This window comes from Kogia breviceps, chromosome 4 (assembly GCF_026419965.1).
Source record: "Kogia breviceps isolate mKogBre1 chromosome 4, mKogBre1 haplotype 1, whole genome shotgun sequence".
Lineage (NCBI taxonomy): Eukaryota > Metazoa > Chordata > Mammalia > Artiodactyla > Physeteridae > Kogia > Kogia breviceps.
This window is the reverse complement of record NC_081313.1, coordinates 55518880-55541059: the sequence shown is the minus strand read 5'-3', so window position 1 is coordinate 55541059 and position 22180 is coordinate 55518880. Positions and strand designations below refer to the sequence as shown.

Below are 22180 nucleotides of genomic sequence, written 5' to 3'. Positions count from 1 at the left end.
ATTTGTTACTACTAAGGATGCTCGAAATGATATACCCTATATTCTAAAGAAAATGTATACAACATGAGACTAGTAAGACAAATTTAATATTAATGTGTGATGTTCTCATATCTTGGCTTTACTATTAGTAACATTACTTTGTAATTACAAGTTAAACATTTTTATTCCCAACTATTTAGAAAAAATACTTTATAATTTTAATTTCCATTAAGTCTCTTACTCCATACCTTTTCAACTGAAGTTTCTGTATGTAAACTCTTGTTCTCTGCATCTGTTTTCCCTTGTGAAAGAACTGATTTCTTCCCAACTGCCCTTGATAAATTGGGTTTAGGTCTCTGGAGTCGTCCTCTTGTCATCGGTTTAATACTTTCTGTTTGATCAGTTTCCCTAGAAAATTAACATTATTTAAATTGTACCAACATGCAGGCATATTCAAAAGAAATTCTGGAAAATTCTTTAAAAATCCATTCACAGCTAGAAAAGAACTCCTTTAAGCTTACTCACAATAAACGTAGCAAAGAAGACTGAACAAGAAGAGCAATGAAGGGTAACTAATTTGTTTTATCAGATGTTAAAAATATACTACTTAGCATCAATAATTAAAATATTGTGGTAATAATACATGAATAACAGATAAATTAAACACAAAAGAAAGATGATGACTCCAAAATACATGATTTTAGTATACAATAAAGTTGGCATTTCAAAACAGAATCAGATGACCACAAAAATAATATACTTTTTAAAATAAATGTTAAATTAAATTAACAGTGATGGGAAAACTAATAATACTGGGGAATTAAATAAAATTAGCTCCACTCCTTTCACTGTACTCACAATATATTCTAAATGGATCAAAGATTTAAGTGAAACCATAGAGAAAACATGAATGAATTCTTTTGTAACTCTGAGGTGGAGTAAGCCTTTCTAAAACTTGATTAAAAGATCAGGAGCCATAAAAGAAAAAAAAAAAAAAGGAGAGATCTGACAACATAAAAATCAAAAACTTTTACATGGCCAAAACATAGGTCATAAGTCAAACTACAAACCAAGAAAACAAGTTTTACAACTCATATCACAAGGCTAACCTCTCTAAAATGTAAAGATCTCCTACAGAACAATACCAGTAATTCATTAGAAAACTGGACAGAGGATACGAACTCACAAAAATACAAAATAAAAATAGGTTTTAAATATGAAAGATGCTCAGATTCATTCCCAATAAGAAATGTACAAATTAAAAGTAGAGTGAGCTGGACTTCCCTGGTGGTCCAGTGGTTAAGACGCCATTTCCAACGCAGTGGGTGCAGGTTCGATCCCTGGTTGGGGATCTAAGATCCCACGTGCTGCGCAGCACGGCCAAAAAAGAAAAAAAAAGATTGAAAAAAAAAAAAGTAGAGCAAGCAAGCTCAAATGTGAAAAAATATTAAGAATCAGAGAATCTAAGGGGAGTTATATACAGATGTTCATTGTTCTTTTGACTTTTCCTTAGGCTAGAACATTTTTAAGTAAGCAACTGAAGGGAAAAAAAAATAGAATTATCTACCCCTGTCAGAAAAGGAGGAGTGGGGTATATATACTATACTGTGATATTATTTTATTTTATAATCTATTAAGACCGGCAAAAATCCAAGTTTGATAACACTGTTGGTAGGGAGCCATTTCTTAAATTGTTAGTGGGAATATAAACTAGAATAACTCCTATGGAGAGCATTTTGGAAGTATCTATCAAAATCATAAATGTATCAATGCACACACACTCACATACAAATGTGTCCTTTAGGCTAGCAATTTCATTTTAGGAACTTTCTCTACAAATACACTGGCACAAAGGTGAAAGGACAGAGGTATAAGTTTCTAAGCATTGTTTGTAAAAACAACATATATAGCCATCAACAGGGCACCATAATATAAAGTGTGATTCATCCATACAACAGAACTCTATGCAACTATAAAAAGAATAAAGGTCTTTAAGTAAAGATATGACGATATAAGATTGAAAAAATTACAAAATGGTATTATACTATGCTACCATTAGGGTTTTAAAAAGAGTAAAATATTTATAAACTTCATGTATTTGTATTAGCTTTAATGTCTTTTTTATTTTAATCTCTGAAAGACTAAGAAATAAATAACACTGGTTACTTGTTAGGTTAAATGGGGACATGACAGGAGGGATACTTCACCCTATACCTTCTTACACTTTTGGATGTTTGAACCACACGAATATATTGCCTATTCCAAAGACTAGTTTAAATTTTTATTTAAAAAAATAAGTTTGATTCTCTGGGACCTCCCTGGTGGCGCAGTGGTTAAGAATCCACCTGGCAATGCAGGGGACACGGGGTCCAAGCCCTGGTCTGGGAAGATCCCACATGCCGCAGAACATGTGGAGCCCGTGCTCCACAACTACTGAGCCTGAGCTTTAGAGCCCGTGAGAAACAGCTACTGAGCCCGCATGCCACAACTACTGAAGCCCACGCGCCTAGAGCCCGTGCTCTGCAACAAGAGAAGCCACCAAAATGAGAAGCCCGTTCACTGCAACTAGAGAAAGCCCACGCGCATCAACGAAGACCCAACATAGCCAAAAATAAATAAATAAAAAATAAATTTAAAAATCATCTTTAAAAAAAAAAAGTTTGATTCTCAATGTGACTATGCTTTACTGAAAATAAGAATTCACAAGCTAAACTACTGTTAAGCCCATATGAGGAGTTATGAAGGAGATAAAAAGGAAGTCTGAACTTCTGAGATATCTTTTCAAAGTGAGATTCTTGTGATACTTTTATTGTTTTTAGTGAAGATATTAATTTAATCAGTATTTTCATACTAGAAAACATAATGCATAATCTCTTTAAAGTCATCAATATCAAAATCTACTACTCTGACAACAGGTATGAAAAATAACTCAAACCAAGTAAAAGTTAAATCTCATAGCAAATATTTAGGCTTCCAAATTATTTTAGAATTTCATCGTAAGTTACCAGTTTGCTATAAGTCATATCACTAAGATAATATTTCTATAATGAAATATAAAGTGAAAAACCTTAATGTCACTAAGACCACAGTACAATTACATATTTAATGGTCTACAGTCCTCTCCTAATCCCTAAAGGAAGCAACATTATCATTTTTTAAACGATAATAAATTATCAAAATTTTGAAAACAAATTTTAAAATCCTACCATGTAAAATACTTACAGTGCTTTATCTTTTAGGTCAACATTTCCTTCTTCTGTACAACTACTCTCATCATTATTCACCTCACACACTGCTCTAATTCCACCTTCTGATGCAGGCAAATCTGAAGTGCTTGATTCTGAAGTCTCAGCTGCTACTGATATGGCATCTTGTTGACTACTACGGAAATGGAAATATATCAGGGGAAAAGAACCCTTAGTAATGCACATGTTATACTAATTATTTAAAAGATTTTTAAAAAATATACAAAGCCAAAACTCTGGAAGATGATCCTTCATATCATGGAATAATCAAAATGGACATTTTCGTTCCTCTATGATCCTCCTTGTACCATGTTATTAAAACACTATATCTTAGGAGATAATAACAGTCACAAATGAATAGGGAAAGTGCTCAAGAAGTCACAAAATGAAAAACTCATAACTACATGGGGTTCACAAATCAAATGTATGTGTAAAATCACAGTAATATTTAGGAATTATCTTTCATTAAAATTTTGTATTGGCAGTCTTTGCTTTGCATGGTACTGTGTTACCCAAGAGCCATGGAAATCGAAGACACAGTTGCAACATGCACAAGTTGCAGTTAATGCTGTAGTGTGCAAGGAGAGGACTGCTGTATTAGGAAATACTTCAACTAACAATAATATAAATGATGACCATGTACTAACGAGCACTCAGTTTCAACACATATTCACATTTAGCCATGCTTCGGTTTTTTGTTCTTTTTTTCTACTGGGTGTTTGTCTTTTCTCAGTGCTCTTTTTATATTCTTTTTTGGTTAGATAGATGTTACATATAAAACCTCCCAATCAATAGCTTGCCTTTTACTTTCTTCATGGAGACTTTTGTCAACAGAAGTATTTTCTCTTACTGCAGTTGAATTTACCAATTTCATCCTTTAAAGTTTGTGCTTTTTATGTCTTAAGAAATCCTTGACATCACAAAAATATTTTTCTACACTTTCTCCTAAAAGTTTTAAAGATTTGCTTTATATATGTAGTCTTTAATCTATGAGGAAGTTAGTGCATAGGGTAAAATAGGGATCTACTGTTATCTTTTTCATATCTAAGCACCATTTAATGAATAGTTAATTCAATCTTTCCCACTAATTTCTAATGCTACCTCTGCCATCTAAATGATGCCTAAATTTCTCTTCCTAGATTCTACATCCAATTTTCCTCTCAGTCAATTTGTTTGTCCTTTCCCAGTACCACACTATTTTAATTACTCTAGCTTTTGAATAAGAATCAGCTCACTGTTTTACAAAACCAGCTGGTATTTTAACAGTCATTACAGGGTAGTTTTCCCCCCTAAAAACAGTCATCAGTATTGTTTTGTGCATAGTCTATGAAATTACTTGTGTCTCTGAGGTCAGAATTTAGATCTCTGTCACCCAGCAAGTTAAGGGCCTGAGGTCTATGGCTTGGCTTCAAATAAATTATTAATCTTCTGAATTGTATGAATAAATTGGCACAGGTGCATATAGGTATTTTTCTACATGAGAATAAATGACTTTCATCAAAATTTTCAAAAGCGGGTACATGGGAAAGGTCTGGAGTTGGCAGAGTGAAGACAGCTTGAAGGGGGCTAGTGCGCCACGGCTGGCCGGGAGGGAGTTCGGGAGAAGTCTGGAGCTGCCGAAGAGGCAAGAGACCTTTTCCTCCCTCTTTGCTGCCTGGGCCCAAGGAGAGGGGATTAAGTGCGCCGCTTGAAGGAGCCCCAGGGGCGGGCGCGGAGCTGCCGAAGAGACAAGAGACTTTTTCTTGCCTCTTTGCTTCCTCGGGTGTGAGGTGAGGGGATTAAGAGCACCGCGTAGAGGAACTCCAGAAACGGACAGTAGAGACGGGTGTCGGACGCTAAGGTTGCTGCTGCCACCACAAAGAGGCCTGTGTGTGAGCACAGGTCACTCTCCACACCGGCCCTCCCGGGAGCCCGTGCAGTCTGCCACTGCCGGGGTCCCGGGATCCAGGGACAGCTTCCCCGGGAGAACGCACGGCGCGCCTTGGGCCTGTGCAGCGTCATGTCGGCCTCTGCCGCCGCGGACTCACCCCGCCCCCGTGCCACTCCCTCCCCCCAGCCTGAGTGAGCTGGAGCCCCCGAATCAACTGCTCCTTTAACATCGTCCTGTCTGAGCGAAGGGCAGTCGCCCTCGGACAACCTACACGCAGAGGCGGGACCAAGTCCAAAGCTGAACCCCAGGAGCTGTGCGAACAGAGAGGAGAGGGGGAGGTCTCTCCCAGCAGCCTCAGAAGCGGCGGATTAAAGCTCCACAATCAACTTGAAGTGCCCTGCATCTGTTGAAAACCTGAATAGACAACGAATCATCCCAAGTTGAGGAGGTGGACTTTGGGAGCAAGATATACTATTATTTTCCCCTTTTTTTCCTTTTTGTGAGTGTGTATGTGTGTGCTGCTGTGTGAGATTTTGTCTGTATAGCTTTGCTTTCACCATTTGTCCTAGGGTTAGACCGACCCATTTTTCTGTTTTGTTTTTTTTTTAAAGGAAATTTTTCTTCTTAATAATTATTTTTTATTTTAATAACTATACTTTATACTACTCTGTCTTCTCCCTTTCTTTCTTCCTTCCTTCCCTCCTTTCTTCCTTCCTTCTCCCCTTCTTTCCTCCCTTCCTCTCTTCCTTCCTCCCTTTCTTCCTCTGCACCTTCCTTCCTTCCTTTCTTGCTTCCTTCCTTCATTTCTTCCTTCCTTTCTTCCTTCCTTCCCTCCGTCCCTCCTTCCTTCCTTTTCTTTCCTTTCTATTTATTCTACCTTTTATTTTGAGCCGTGTGGATTAAAGGTTCTTGGCGCCCCAGCCAGGCACCAGGGCGGTGTCCCTGAGGTGGGAGAACCAACCTCAAGACACTAGTCCACAAGAGACCTCCCAGCTCCACATAATATCAGACGGCGAAAATCTCCCAGAGATCTCCATCTCAACACCAAGACCAAGCTTCACTCAAGGACCAGCAAAGAACAGTGCTGGACACCCTATCCCCAACAAAGAGCAAGACAGGTCTACAGCCCCATCCATTAGCAGAGAGGCTGCCTAAAATCATAATAAGGTTACCAACATCCCCAAACACACCACCAGACGAGGACCTGCCCACCAGAAAGACAAGATCCAGCCTCATCCACCAGAACAGAGGCACTAGTCCCCCCATCCAGGGAATCTACTCAACCCACTGAACCAACCTTAGCCACTGGGGACAGCCACCAAAAACAACAGGAACTACGAACCTGCAGCGTGCAAAAAGGAGACCCCAAACACAGTAAGATAAGCGAAATGAGAAGACAGAAAAACACACAACAGATGAAGGAACAAGATAAAAACACACCAGACCTAACAGATGAAGAGGTAATAGCCAATCTACCTGAAAGAGAATTTAGAATAATGATGGTGAAGATGATGCAAAATCTTGGAAATAGAATAGACAATTTGCAAGAAACAGTTAACAGGGACCTAGAAGAAATAAAGAGGAAGCAAGAAACGATGAGCAACACAATAAATGAAATGAAAAATACTCTAGACGGGATCAATAGCAGAATAACTGAGGCAGAAGGACGGATAAGTGACCTGCAAGATAAAATAGTGGAAATAACTACTGCAGAGCAGAAGAAAGAAAAAAGAATGAAAAGAACTGAGGACAGTCTCAGAGACCTCTGGGACAACATTAAACGCACCAACATTCGAATTATAGGGGTCCCAGAAGAAGAAGAGAAAAAGAAAGGGACTGAGAAAAGATTTGAAGAGATTATAGTTGAAAACTTCCCTAATATAGGAAAGGAAATAGTCAATCAAGTCCAGGAAGCACAGAGAGTTCCATACAGGATAAACCCAAAGAGAAACACGCCAAGACACATAATAATCAAACTGTCAAAAATTAAATACAAAGAAAACATATTAAAAGCAGCAAGGGAAAAACAACAAATAACACACAAGGGAATCCCCATAAGATTAACATCTGATCTTTCAGCAGAAACTCTACAAGCCAGAAGGGAGTGGCAGGACATATTTAAAGTGATGAAGGAAAAAAACCTACAACCAAGATTACTCTACCCAGCAAGGATCTCATTCAGATTTGATGGAGAAATTAAAACCTTTACAGACAAGCAAAAGCTGAGAGTTCAGCACCACCAAACCAGCTCTACAACAAATCCTAAAGGAACTTCTCTAGGCAAGAAACACAAGAGAAGGAAAAGACCTACAAGAACAACCCGAAACAATTAAGTAAATGGTAACAGGAACATACATATCGATAATTACCTTAAATGTAAATGGATTAAATGCTCCCACCAAAAGACACAGACTGCCTGAATGGATACAAAAACAAGACCCATATATATGCTGTCTACAAGAGACCCACTTCAGACCTAGGGACACATACAGACTGAAAGTAAGGGGATGGAAAAAGATATTCCATGCAAATGGAAATCAGAAGAAAGCTGGAGTAGCAATTCTCATATCAGACAAAATAGACTTTAAAATAAAGACTATTACAAGAGACAAAGAAGGACACTACATAATGATCAAGGGATCGATCCATGAAGAAGATATAACAATTGTAAATATTTATGCACCCAACATAGGCGCACCTCAATACATAAGGCAAATACTAACAGCCTTAAAAGGGGAAATTGACAGTAACACAATTATAATGGGGGACTTTAACACCCCACTTTCACCAATGGACAGATCATCCAAAATGAAAATAAATAAGGAAACACAAGCTTTAAATGATACATTACACAAGATGGTCTTAATTGATATTTATAGGACATTCCATCCAAAAACAACAGAATACACATTTTTCTCAAGTGCTCATGGAACATTCTCCAGGATTGATCATATATTGGGTCACAAATCTAGCCTTGGCAAATTTAAGAAAATTGAAATTGTATCAAGTATCTTTTCCGACCACAACGCTATGAGACTAGATATCAATTATAGGAAAAGATCTGTAAAAAATACAAACACATGGAGGCTAAACAATACACTACTTAATAACGAAGTGATCACTGAAGAAATCAAAGAGGAAATCAAAAAATACTTAGAAACAAATGACAATGGAGACACAACAACCCAAAACCTATGGGATACAGCAAAAGCAGTTCTAAGAGGCAAGTTTATAGCAATACAATCATACCTTAAGAAACAGGAAACATCTCGAATAAACAACCTAACTTTGCACTTAAAGCAATTAGAGAAAGAAGAACAAAAAAACCCCAAATTTAGCAGAAGGAAAGAAATCATAAAGATCAGATCAGAAATAAATGAAAAAGAAAGGAAGGAAACAATAGCAAAGATCAATAAGAGTAAAAGCTGGTTCTTTGAGAAGATAAATAAAATTGATAAACCATTAGCCAGACTCATCAAGAAAAAAAGGGAGAAGACTCAAATCAATAGAATTAGAAATGAAAAAGGAGATATAACAACTGACACTGCAGAAATACAAAAGATTATTAGAGATTACTACAAGCAACTGTATGCCAATAAAATGGACAACCTGGAAGAAATGGACAAATTCTTAGAAATGTACAACCTGCCGAGACTGAACCAGGAAGAAATAGAAAATATGAACAGACCAATCACAAGCACTGAAATTGAAACTGTGATTAAAAATCTTCCAGCAAACAAAAGCCCAGGACCAGATGGCTTCACAGGCGAATTCTATCAAACATTTAGAGAAGAGCTAACACCTATCCTTCTCAAACTCTTCCAACAGATAGCAGAGGGAGGAACACTCCCAAACTCATTCTATGAGGCCAACATCACCCTGATACCAAAACCAGACAAAGACGTCACAAAGAAAGAAAACTACAGGCCAATATCACTGATGAACATAGATGCAAAAATCCTCAACAAAATATTAGCAAACAGAATCCAACAGCACATTAAAAGGATCATACACCATGATCAAGTGGGGTTTATCCCAGGAATGCAAGGATTCTTCAATATACGCAAATCAATCAACGTGATACACCATATCAACAAACTGAAGGAGAAAAACCATATGATCATCTCAATAGATGCAGAGAAAGCTTTTGACAAAATTCAACACTCATTTATGATAAAAACCTTGCAGAAAGTAGGCATACAGGGAACTTTCCTCAACATAATAAAGGCCACATATGACAAACCCACAGCCAGCATCGTTCTCAATGGTGAAAAACTGAAACCATTTCCACTAAGATCAGGAACAAGACAAGGTTGCCCACTCTCACCACTCTTAGTCAACATAGTTTTGGAAGTTCTAGCCACAGCAATCAGAGAAGAAAAAGAAATAAAAGGAATCCAAATAGGAAAAGAAGAAGTAAAGCTGTCACTGTTTGCAGATGACATGATACTATACATAGAGAATACTAAGGATGCTACCAGAAAACTACTAGAACTAATCAATGAATTTGGTAAAGTTGCAGGATACAAAATTAATGCACAGAAATCTCTGGCATTCTTATACACTAAAGATGAAAAATCTGAGAGTGAAATTAAGAAAACACTCCCATTTACCATTGCAACAAAAAGAATAAAATATCTAGGAATAAACCTACCTAAGGAGACAAAAGACTTGTATGCAGAAAACTATAAGACACTGATGAAAGAAATTAAAGATGATACAAATAGGTGGAGAAATATACCATGTTCTTGGATTGGAAGAATCAACATTGTGAAAATGACTATACTACCCAAAGCAATCTACCGATTCAATGCAATCCCTATCAAATTACCACTGGCATTTTTTACAGAACTAGAACAAAAAATTTCACAATTTGTATGGAAACACAAAAGACCCCGAATAGCCAAAGCAATCTTGAGAACGAGAAATGGAGCTGGAGGAATTAGGCTCCCTGACTTCAGACTCTACTACAAGGCTACAGTAATCAAGACAATATGGTACCGGCACAAAAACAGAAATATAGATCAATGGAACAGGATAGAGAGCCCAGAGATAAACCCACACACATATGGTCACCTTATCTTTGATAAAGGAGGGAAGGATATACAGTGGAGAAAAGACAGCCTCTTCAATAAGTGGTGCTGGGAAAACTGGACAGCTACATGTAAAAGTATGAAATTAGAACAATCCCTAACACCACACACAAAAATAAACTCAAAATGGGTTAAAGACCTAAATGTAAGGCCAGACACTATCAAACTCTTAGAGGAAAACATAGGCAGAACACTATACGACATAAATCACAGCAAGATCCTTTTTGACCCATCTCCTAGAGAAATGGGAATAAAAACACAAATAAACAAATGGGACCTAATGAAACTTAAAAGCTTTTGCACAGCAAAGGATACCATAAACAAGACCAAAAGACAACCCTCAGAATGGGAGAAAATATTTGCAAATGAAGCAACTGACAAAGGATTAATTTCCAAAATTTATAAGCAACTCATGCAGCTCAATAACAAAAAAACAAACAACCCAATCCAAAAATGGGCAGAAGAACTAAATAGACATTTCTCCAAAGAAGATATACAGATTGCTAACAAACACATGAAAGAATGCTCAACCTCATTAATCATTAGAGAAATGCAAATCAAAACTACAATGAGATATCATCTCACACCGGCCAGATTGGCCATCATCAAAAACTCTAGAAACAATAAATGCTGGAGAGGGTGTGGAGAAAAGGGAACCCTCTTGCACTGCTGGTGGGAATGTAAATTGATACAGCCGCTATGGAGAACAGTATGGAGGTTCCTTAAAAAACTACAAATAGAACTACCATACGACCCAGCAATCCCACTACTGGGCATATACCCTGAGAAAACCATAATTCAGAAAGACTCATGTACCAAAATGTTCATTGCAGCTCTATTTACAATAGCCAGGACATGGAAGCAACCTAAGTGTCCATCAACAGATAAATGGATAAAGAAGATGTGGCACATATACACAATGGAATATTACTCAGCCATAAAAAGAAATGAAACTGAGTTATTTATAATGAGGTGGATGGACCTGGAGTCTGTCATACAGAGTGAAGTAAGTCAGAAGGAGAAAAACAAATACCATATGCTAACACATATATATGGACTCTAAGGGAAAAAAATGTCATGAAGAGATTAGTGGTAGGACGGGAATAAAACACAGACTTACTCGAGCATGGACTTGAGGATATGGGGAGGGGGAGGGGTGGGCTGTGACGAAGTGGGGGAGTGGCAGGGACATATATACACTATCAAATGTAAATTAGATAGCTGGTGGGAAGCTGCTGCATAGCACAGGGAGATCACCTCTGTGCTTTGTGACCGCCTGGGGGGGTGGGAGAGAGGGTGATGCAAGAGGGAGGAGATGGGGGAGCATGTGTGTATGTATAACTGATTCAGTTTGTTGTACAGGGAAAACTAACACACTATTGTAAAACAATTATACTCCAATAAAGATGTTAAAAAAAAAAAAAAAAAAAAGCGGGTACATGCCAACCAATGGAACAGAACAGATCCATGCAGAAACAGTCAAATGATCTTTGACAGGGTGCCCAAACTACACAATATGAAAAGGATAATCTCTTCAGCAAAAGATGTTGGGAAAGCTAGATATCCATATTCAAAAAAAGAGAAACTGGACCTTTATCTTATACCATACACAAAAATCAACTCAAAATGGAATAAAGATTTAAAGGTAACACCTTTTATTTTTTTCTTTTTCAGCTATGCCACGTGGTTTGTGGGATCTTAGTTCCCCAACCAGGGATTGAACCCAGGCCCACCGCATTAAAAGTAACACCTTAAAGTATAAAATTCCTAAAGGAAAAGATGGGGGAAAGCTTCATAAGATTGATATTGGTAATAATTTCTTGGACATGACACAAAAGGCACAGGTAGGAAAAGTAAAAATAGACAAGTGGAACTATATCAAACCAAAAACCTTCTGTACAGCAAAGGAAACAATCAAGAGTCAAAAGGCAACCTATGGAATGGGAGAAAAGATTTGTAAACCATATACTGGATAAGGGCTTAATATCCAAAATATAAAAGGAACTCCTAGAACTCAGGAACAGAAAAACAAATAACTCAATTAAAAAACTGGAAAAGGAATTGAATAGACATTTCTTCACCTAAGACATATAAATGGCCAACAAGTAACATTTAAAGATGCTCAAGGGACTTCCCTGGTGGCACAGTGGTTAAGAATCCACCTGCCAATGCAGGGGACACGAGTTTGAGCCCTGATCCGGGAAGATCCCACACACTGTGGAGCAACTAAGCCCGTGCACCACAACTACTGAGCCTGTGCTCTAAAGCCCACGAGCCACAATTGCTGAGCCTGCGTGCCACAGCTACTGAAGCCCACGCGCCAAGGGCCCGTGCTCTGCAACAAGAGAAGCCACTGCAATGAGAAGCCCGCGCACCACAACGAAGAATAGCTCCCACTCGCCGCAACTAAAAAAGCCCGCATGCAGCAACGAAGACCCAATGCAGCCAAAAATAAGTAAATAAATAAAAAATAAAATAAAATAAAGATGCTCAACATCACAATCATCAGGGAAATGCAAATCAAAGCCACAGTGAAGTATCACCTCACACCTGTTAGGAACTATTATATTATACTAACATTAATTTTTTAAAATATATATGTAATTTAAAATATGTATTAATTAAAATATATATATTAATTTTTTAGAAAACAGAAAATAATAAATGCTGGCAAGAGTATGGAAAAACTGGAATTCTTATGAACTGTGGGTGGGAATATAAAATGCAGCCACAATGAAAAACAGTACGGAGGCTCTTCAAAATATTTTAAAACAGAATTATCATATGATCCAGCAATTTCCCTTCTGGGTATTTATCCAGAAGAACCGAAGACAGGGTCTCAAAGAAATATCTTCAGTTCCATGTTTATTGCAGCATTATTCATAATAGCCAAGAGATGGAAACAACCTAAATGTCCATTGACAGATAAATGAATAAACAAAATGTGCTATATACTTACAATGGAATATCATTTGACCATAAAAACGGAAATCCTTCATATGCTACAACATGGATGAACTTTGAAAACATCATGCTAGGTGAAAAAAGCCACTCATAGAAGGATAAATATTTATGATTCCACTTACATGAAGTATCTAAAGTAACCAAACTCATAGAAAGTAGTATGGTGGTTACCAGGGGCTGGGGTAAGGAGGAAATAAAGAGTTACTGTTCAAAAGATATAGAGTTTCAGTCATGCAAGATGAAAGTGTTCTAGAGATTTGCTGTACAACACTGTGCTCATAGTTAACAACACTGTACATTTTAAAAACTTGTAAGAGGAGCAGATCTTATGTGTTTTTTACCACAAGTAAAAACAAACAAACAAAAAAACCTCAGCAGGATACATCACATTCAAATTGCTGAAAAGCAAAAATCAAGAGAAAATCTTTACAGAAAATGATAAACCCATGCAAGTATTAACCACAAGAAAGCTGTAGTGGCATAGCAATCATCAGAACAAAGAGCAATACCAGAATGATATCACACAAATGATAAAAGGGTCATTTCACCAAGAAGATACAACAATCCTAGATATGTATACACCTAACAAAAGAGCTTCAAAAGACATGAAGAAAAACAAATAGAACTGAAAAGAGAAATAAGCAAATTCACAATTACAGGTGGAGATTTCACACTCCTTTGGTAACTGATAGAAGATGTAGATAAAGTGAGTAAAGATACATAAAATACCTTGGTGAAAGAGCAGGGTCAGTTCTTTTCTCAGCCTTTTCATTAGAGGATAGACCCACAATGTCATCTGTGTTCTGTACACAGGGAAGCTTTTGTTCCTTATTGCTTTCATCTTCATTCATCTCAGGACTTAAAGACAGGCATTTATCTATTAATACAAATACAATATTATTATAAAAATGATAGCAAAAACATATATATTTAAAACACAAAGGACACACATATAACACTGTAATGTAATGATTAAGAAATTATCCCGAAGACCAATTTCTTAAAAGTTGAGCTATTCTGCTTTATATGTAATGTCTTTACTAGTAAGCCACAAAGAGCATATTATGATGCTTATAAATCACACTTTGCTATCTATCAGGATTCACTTATTAAAATCTTATTGGTGAAGTTGAGCCACATAAAACATAAATCCTATAGAAAGGTTGTTCTGGTCTGCTACTATCTTTTTCTCCTCTACTTGGTTATCTGCTTTAAGTAATCTATATGTGAATTCTTAAAGAAAGAGACCAAGACTTCCCTAAACTCTTAGCTCTCATTCCCTAGTGACTCACAACTATAAAAATGTCTGTATACTAGGGAGTTTTTAAAAAGAAAAATGAGACGAATACTTATTCTAGTACCTTTTATACAAATTAAACAACTTATTTTGGGTTCATAGAGGTGCTCTGTAGAGGCAGAACATGAAAACCTGTGATTTATTAACAGACACAATACACATTTAATTATATGCACGTGACTTAGAATAATTGTTAATGCGAGTACATAGGAGGTAACACATCTCAGAGACAAACTTGAGAGAAATATCTCCCCATTTCACTCTTTTTTTAATAAACTTTTTTTTTAAATTAAAAGTAAAAGTGTTTAACACAGTACCGTGAATACAGAACCAATTAATAAGCATTATTAGTTGCTACTATCCAGAAGAAAAGTAGTTAAGTTATACATCATCTTAGTGTACATGTCTTCACAAGTAATATAGGGTCTATTAAAATATGTAATACACTTACTTTTGTGGTTTTCTCCTTTAGAAGAGCCTGGTTGAACAGTGGCATTTCCTGAAAGATTTACCTCTTGTTCACTACCTTCATCCTGATTCTTTCTTCTCCTTTTCTTTTGATTTATATCTTGTTTTAATGCATTCTGTTCTGAATCCTGTCCTGATAAAGTCAGAGACTGTTCTTCTTCAACTGTCTGAGCATCCTTTTGAGATCCTTCTGTGTCTGAAATTCTAGTGCTCACAGACTCATCTGGATTATCATTCACTCTTTCACTGGCAACTTTTTTCACTTAAAGTAAGAGAAATTGTTATAAATATAAAAACAACCTACAGAAAAATTCTTAAAGGTGGAGAAGATAAACACTTAAGGATGTCTGAGTGAATATTTAAAGACAACCTAAACTGTCCAATAGAGAATGACTAAATAAGTTATAATACATTTATGCTATAGAAATCCATGCAGCAAAAACCAATGAGGTAGGTTTGTATGTAGTCATGTACAAGATTCAAAAAATATTGTTGCCTTAAAAAAAAATCAAGTTGCAGAACAATATACACAGTATCACCACACTTTTATTTTAAGAAAAACAATTACATACACTCTAAGACACATACACATATATAGGCATAGAAGAGAGTTTACTAACAATCATCCCTAAGAAAGCTGAAGACTTTGAGGGCAGGGTACAAGAGAGAGTTCAACTATTTTATTTTCTGTATCCTTTGTTTTTCAATGAACAACCTTATTAACAAATATTTTAAAACAATTTCTAGTGCCTTTTTTTGAAGGCATATTAATAGTTAACCATATCAAAAGATGAAAATAATGAATTACGTTTTAAAAAGCAAAAATAATAAAATGTTATTTATTTTTATTCAAAAAAGTCAAAACAAGATTTTAAAACTAAGAAAATATGCTGGATTTATTCTTTATCAGAATAATAATCAGCAATTTTTAAATTCTGAGACTTATAACAAACTACCTGAAAAGTTCTCACACTAAATAAGATACAGTGAGTTACTTATGCTATCAATGTAACATAATAACCACAAGATTAGTGATAGATTAATATATCTATTTTAATTTCCCAGGGCTATGTAAGTAAAAAAAATGACTAAAGAATGAAATAACTTTGCAGTTATCAATACTACTTTTATTTTTTTTTAATTTTTTTTTTTTTGCGTTATGCGGGCCTCTCACCGTTGTGGCCTCTCCCGTTGCGGAGCACAGGCTCCGCACGCACAGGCCCAGCGGCCATGGCTCACGGGCCCAGCTGCTCCACGGCATGTGGGATCTTCCCAGATAGGGGCACAAACCCGTGTCCCCTGCACTGGCAGGCGGATTCTCAACCACTGCGCCACCAGGGAAGCCCCATCAATACTACTTTTAAAAAGATAGGGGCACTATGCTCTAGAAAAAGTTCTATATTGGCTCTGTGCAGGAGTTAACAAAGCAGGCCTCACTGCTCTCCTTTGAAAGGCCTGCTTAAAAGGTTGGCCCTTGGGCTGTGTCTGGAAATTTGGGTTTGGGGAGAGTTCCCACCAGCCTAACTGACAAAAGTGGCTCGCTATACCTAAATTGTTTAAACAAACAATGTGGTTTATGCTGAACAAATGCTTTCCTTTTGGGAGTTTTGAACTCTGGTACATTCCAGGAAGAAGGTGTCTACGTGACCAACCTCTAATAAAAATCTTGGGTGCTGACTTTCTAACAAGATTCCCTGGTAGACAGCTTTTTACATACCTCATTCCTACTTGTTGTTGGGGAATTAAGCACATCCTGTGTGACTCTACTGGAAGAGGACTCTTGGAAGCTTTACTTCTTTTCCCTAGACTTTGACCTATGTGCCTTTCCCTTTGCCAATTTTGCTCTGTACACTTTCATTGTAATAAATCTCAATTGTCTGTACAACTATATGCTAAATCCTGTGAGTCCTAGCAAATAATTGAACCTGGGGGTGCTCTTGGGGTCCCCCTACACAGGCTCTCACAGTCCTAGCTTGAGTCCTGCCTCTACCACTACTAACACTGTGAGACCTTAGGAAAAAATGACTTAGGATCTCTGAGGTTATTTCTGGGTTATTAAAACAAAAGGAAAGGGGCTAGAATGTATAACTAATATATAAGGTTCCCTGTAGTTCAAAGATTCTTTAAATTATGTGATTATAGCTAAACATTGTCCTCAGATCAGAATTCAAATAGTTAAGAAAATATAAGCCTAAAAATAGAAATATCCACATATAAACAATTTCCTACCTGGTACAAGTCAACATTAACCCTCAGAAATAAGGTGTGCTCAAACAACACAGTTGAGTCACAAGCCCAAAGTATTAGAGTTCCATTTTTTTTTTTAGACTTTTGTGCCAGATTTGTTTTACAGAGAAAAATGATAATAAGTAACCAAACATGACACCCCAATATTCTGATGCTCCTTTATTAGCTACAACTATGCCCTCAATGCAAGAAAGATGTCAAATAGCCCAGCCATGCAATTATAAAATTTAAAAGGGAGCTGCTGTTTGGGGCCAGATAACTAGAAGATTGAAGAAAAATCAATTCCCTCCAATTAGATGTCCTGATGATCTCAACTACCTGAACTACATATGAACACCCTAAGACTTGAGGGACAATATTGCAAGCCTATTATTATTAAGTAAAATAACACACTTTCTTTTAAATAAATACCTTTTACATTTTTCCGTGATTTAGAGGACTTCTCTTTTAAACTCTGATTTTTAACAGATTTTTGTTTTCTTTTCTCTTCTTCAGCAAGAACTTTCTGAAGCAAATGAGCAAAAAAATCGAAGTCAAAAGGGCGCTTTTCCTCTGTTTAAAAAAATAAAAAAAAAGAAACTTCAAGTTTTTGTTTTAAAAAAAGGAAAAGAACTTTCAAGTTTTAATTTTTCTTAAGTATAACATCAAAAGCGAATGGGCTTAGCAGCAGAACAGACAAAGAACTCTAATCACTATAGTACAGTCACACAACAGAATACCACTGAGCAATAAAAAGGAACAAACTATATTAGTTTAAAAAAAAAAAAAAACCATGCTGAGTGAAAGAAGCCAAACACAAAAGAGTATATACCATATGATTCTATGAATAAGATGTTCTAAAACAAGATAAACTAACCTATGATGATTCAAATGAAAATAGTAGTTGCCTGGATCAGGATTAGGAGTGGAGATTGACTAGAAAGGGAAAGAAGTGGCCTCGCTGGAGTGATGAAAATGTTCTATGGCTTGTTTTGTGTTGTGGTTACACAGGTGTACTCTTTGTCAAAACTCAAACTATAAATTGCACTGTCCATAATTATAAATATACTTTTTTAAAAGGCTAGGATGATGAAGAAGTCCTTAAAAGCCTATCTACCACTTTATATCCTCACTTTATTACAACTCTTTCACTATTAACTCTTACTCTTCCAAATATCAGCAAGGAGGATAGTAAATGAATATTGATCAGGACCACTCTCAGTAAATACCTATTAACAGTATCATATCAGAAAGAGTAATCTATGAACAAACCAGAATGAATCCACTCCAGGAGTCAATCCTTGCCTCAGCTCTATGTCTACAAATACAGTGAATACAGAGAAGTGAATACAGGGAAAATAGTGCTCTATATACATAAGCTTGAAGATTGTTTTGATTACAAGATGGCCTCAGAAAAAGAGGTATATACCAAAACAAAAATAAATTAGCCTCAGGAAACTAAGCCCAAACCTTAGATTAGTGAAAGCCCTATTTTATTGTGGACCCAGCTTTTTATCTGTTCTGACCTTCCACACAAATGGTTCTGAAAAACACAGCACTAAAATAATCCATAAAGTTCTCAGAGGAATTTATTTTTAATTATAAGTTCTAAAAACACCATTTGGGTTTGTTTGTTTGTTTGTTTTAACAATTTCCACTACAAAGCATCAAACAGTGAATTTTAAAGGTTCTATTATAATGGTTTTTTTAACAATGGTTCCACACCCCACAAAGACTGTTTATAGATTTATGGACTCTTTTCTGATTATAATGCATTAAACATAACGAAAAGTTTCAAGACCACTTCTCAAAAAGGGAGAGGGTTGAGGACTAAAATATTCCAGATCTTCCAGGAGCCATTCCTGGAAGTGGTTTTCCTGAGGACTCAATACCACATTGGCAAGGTACAGGGTCCACTCATCTACCTTTGTGTCTACTCATAAAATAAATGTACATGCTATACAATCTAAGTACCTCTCTTTAGAATTTTTTTCTAAGATTAGCACTATGGCAAATGAACACTGAATACACTTATTAATCATGAAATGTTGGTAATTATATTCCAAACAAAGAATACAGGAACTACTTTAAATAGTACATTTAATTCTGTTTTTCTTTACAGATCCCTTGATGTAGTTCTCTGGACTTAAAAAGAAACAATGTTCATTTTAATGAGGCTATTAGTTAAAAGCTGAAAGGTATATAACATTTCTTCAAATCAGGTCTAAATTCAAACGTCACCTCTTCAGGGGCTTCCCTGGTGGCACAGTGGTTAAGAATCTGCCTGCCAATGCAGGGGGCACAGGCTCAAGCCCTGGTCCGGGAAGATCACACATGCTGTGGAGCAGCTAAGCCCGTGCGCCACAACTACTGAGCCTGTGCTCTAGAGCCCACGAGCCACAACTACTGAGCCTGTGAGCCACAACTACTGAAGCCCGTGTGCCTAGAGCCTGTGCTCCGCAACAAGAGAAGCCACTGCAGTGAGACACCCGCACACCACAACAAAGAGTAGCCCCCGCTCGCCGCAACTAGAGAAAAGCCCGTGCACAGCATCGAAGACCCAATGCAGCCAAAAATAAATACATAAAATAAATAAATTTATTTTTTTTAAATCACCTCTTCAGATAGAACTTCCCTTAATACCCAATCTAAACACCCACCCCCTAACTCCCTTTTTTCTTCTTAGAAATTAATCACTATCTGAAATTATCCTGCTTACCAATAATATTCCTCCCCCACCTAATTAGACTTAAGGCTCTGAAAGCTGGATTCTCATCTGCCCTGTTCACCATGATATCCTCAATGCCTACAACAGTGACTAGCACACAGCAGGTGGTCTGTATTACTAACTGAATGACAGACTTACCACGGTAGGTAAGGAATCATCTATAGTGTAATATCTGACAAAAACAATTAACTTTTTCTTCAATACAGTTCTCCCAGAATAAAGAGCACTTAGAAATTGTATCTTCAGTCTCCCTAATTTCTTGGACTCAGAACTCTGCTTACTTGCTTCTTGATGTTTTAGCTATTCCCTTGCCTATAGATCTGTATCATCCGCCAGACCTGAACTGCTAAAGAGAAAAATTTCCAGTCTTACTCTTCCTATGACAATATAGAGATGAAACAAATCTAAAACACACTGGAACCAAAGACAAAACATTGGTCATTTTTTAGAATCTCCAAATGATTCCGTGTGAAAGAGGTCTTAATACTTACGGAATGCTTTGTCTATTCTCCATCCATTTGTTTTCTCTTCACGTTTAAATTTATTCTGTTAACAAAACAAAACAAAAACCCTTTGGTAATTTTCTCCCATTAAACAAGTGCAGATTATGCCTTTAAAAAAGCATCAAAATAAAATTCTTATAATAACATGATTCTCTAATAAATAATACATCTTTGCTAATAGGCGACTTACTTAAACCCTTAGCTTTTAAAAAATAGAAATGAGATTTATACTGAGTTCTGTGCTCCTCCTTATGATCAATAACATGAATTAGCAATGGAAACTGGATTTAAAGAGGATAGAAAAAAAAATAAAGTCAACTAGCATGGAAACAGATCAAACTGTAATCAATTAAGCTAACCAGTATTAACTCTTTAAAAACTAGTATATTCATATCAAGTTAAACCTCTTACATTATTATTCTGTTTTTAATGGCATGGAGGGGAAGCTGTAAAGAAACAACTAAGCAAAATTTTGAAGCAGCCCAAGTTTATGTTTAGAAACTTCTTTACATTAAGGAACATTTCCTCATGCTTTTCTGAGCACCAAAGAGCCCCAATCCCAGTTCCACTCCAGATTACCTCCTTTAAGATGGAGATGGTTAAGGTTTAGGGTTCAATGCATCCTAAGGTCATTAGAAAGTCTGAGGGCATACACATATACAAACACAACCTGCAGGAGGGAACGATCAGCCAACCTCTCTCCCTTCTACAGATCAGCAGTCTAAAAGCTTTTATTAGAAATACAAAAATAGGGCTTCCCTGGTGGCACAGTGGTTGAGAGTCCGCCTGCCGATGCTGGCGACACGGGTTTGTGCCCCAGTCTGAGAAGATCCCACATGCCGCAGAGCGGCTAGGCCCGTGAGCCATGGCTGCTGAGCCTGCGTGTCCAGAGCCTGTGCTCCGCAACGGGAGAGGCCACAGCAGTGAAAGGCCCTCGTACCGCAAAAAAAAAAAAAAAAAAAAAAAAAAATTGTTTTATTAAAAAAAGAGAAAAATCACACAAAATAAAGAACCTCTTCATGACCCCCTTCTTCTCTCCAAAAGAAACTACCTACTAACCTGACTTTATTTTTATTTATTTATTGGTTGTGTTGGGTCTTTGTTGCTGCACACAGGCTTTCTCTAGTTGCGGCGAGTGTGGGCTACTCTTTGCTATGGTGCACAGGCTTCTCCTTGCAGTGGCTTCTCTTGTTGCGGAGCACAGGCTCTAGGCATGCAGGCTTCAGTAGTTGCGGTACGTGGGCTCAGTAGTTGTGGCTCACAGGCTCTAGAGCACAGGCTCAGTAGTTGTGGCACACAGGCTTACTTGCTCTGCGGCATGTGGGATCTTCCCAGACCAGGGAAGTGTCCCCTGCATTGGCAGGTGGATTCTTAACCACTGCGCCACCAGGGAAGTCCTAACCTGACTTTAAAACAATCACTTTCTTATATTTCCTCACTGTTTGTCATCCAAGTGTACATCCTTAAGCTCTATAGTTTAGCCTTTCCTATTTTTTTAAAACTTCATGTGACTAACATCTTTCAACCTACAGATTATCCCTCTATTCCATTCTTTGTTTTTCCTCATAAAACTTATTACCAAGTAATATAGAAGTTTTCAAGGAAGATCATCTTTCTCCCTTAAAATATCATATTATTCTTTAAACATTTCCTCAAAAGTTAACAAAAGTCAGGTCTACATGTAACAAAAGTCACATAAAAAGTAACAGACTACAATCACTAAATTAAACATACTGAGAGAAATACCAGTAATCTTTAGGCATTATTCAATTCTAAAACATTGCTACATCATATTTTACTTAATTGA

At 36.9% G+C, this 22180-nt stretch overlaps 1 protein-coding gene across 3 annotated transcripts in view; it reads right to left on the bottom strand.

Moving 5' to 3' along the window:
• BDP1 (B double prime 1, subunit of RNA polymerase III transcription initiation factor IIIB) overlaps window positions 1–22180 on the bottom strand; it is a 94636-nt gene that overhangs the window by 54151 nt on the left and 18305 nt on the right. For all 3 annotated transcript variants that reach the window (XM_059062539.2, XM_059062540.2, XM_067031109.1), the window contains exons 8-13: window positions 20362–20416; window positions 17575–17715; window positions 14900–15178; window positions 13881–14028; window positions 3202–3360; window positions 228–387 (exon numbers count right to left, since the gene is read on the bottom strand). In XM_059062539.2, coding sequence (XP_058918522.1) covers window positions 228–387; window positions 3202–3360; window positions 13881–14028; window positions 14900–15178; window positions 17575–17715; window positions 20362–20416 — 942 coding nt within the window. The remainder of the gene's footprint in view (window positions 1–227; window positions 388–3201; window positions 3361–13880; window positions 14029–14899; window positions 15179–17574; window positions 17716–20361; window positions 20417–22180) is intronic.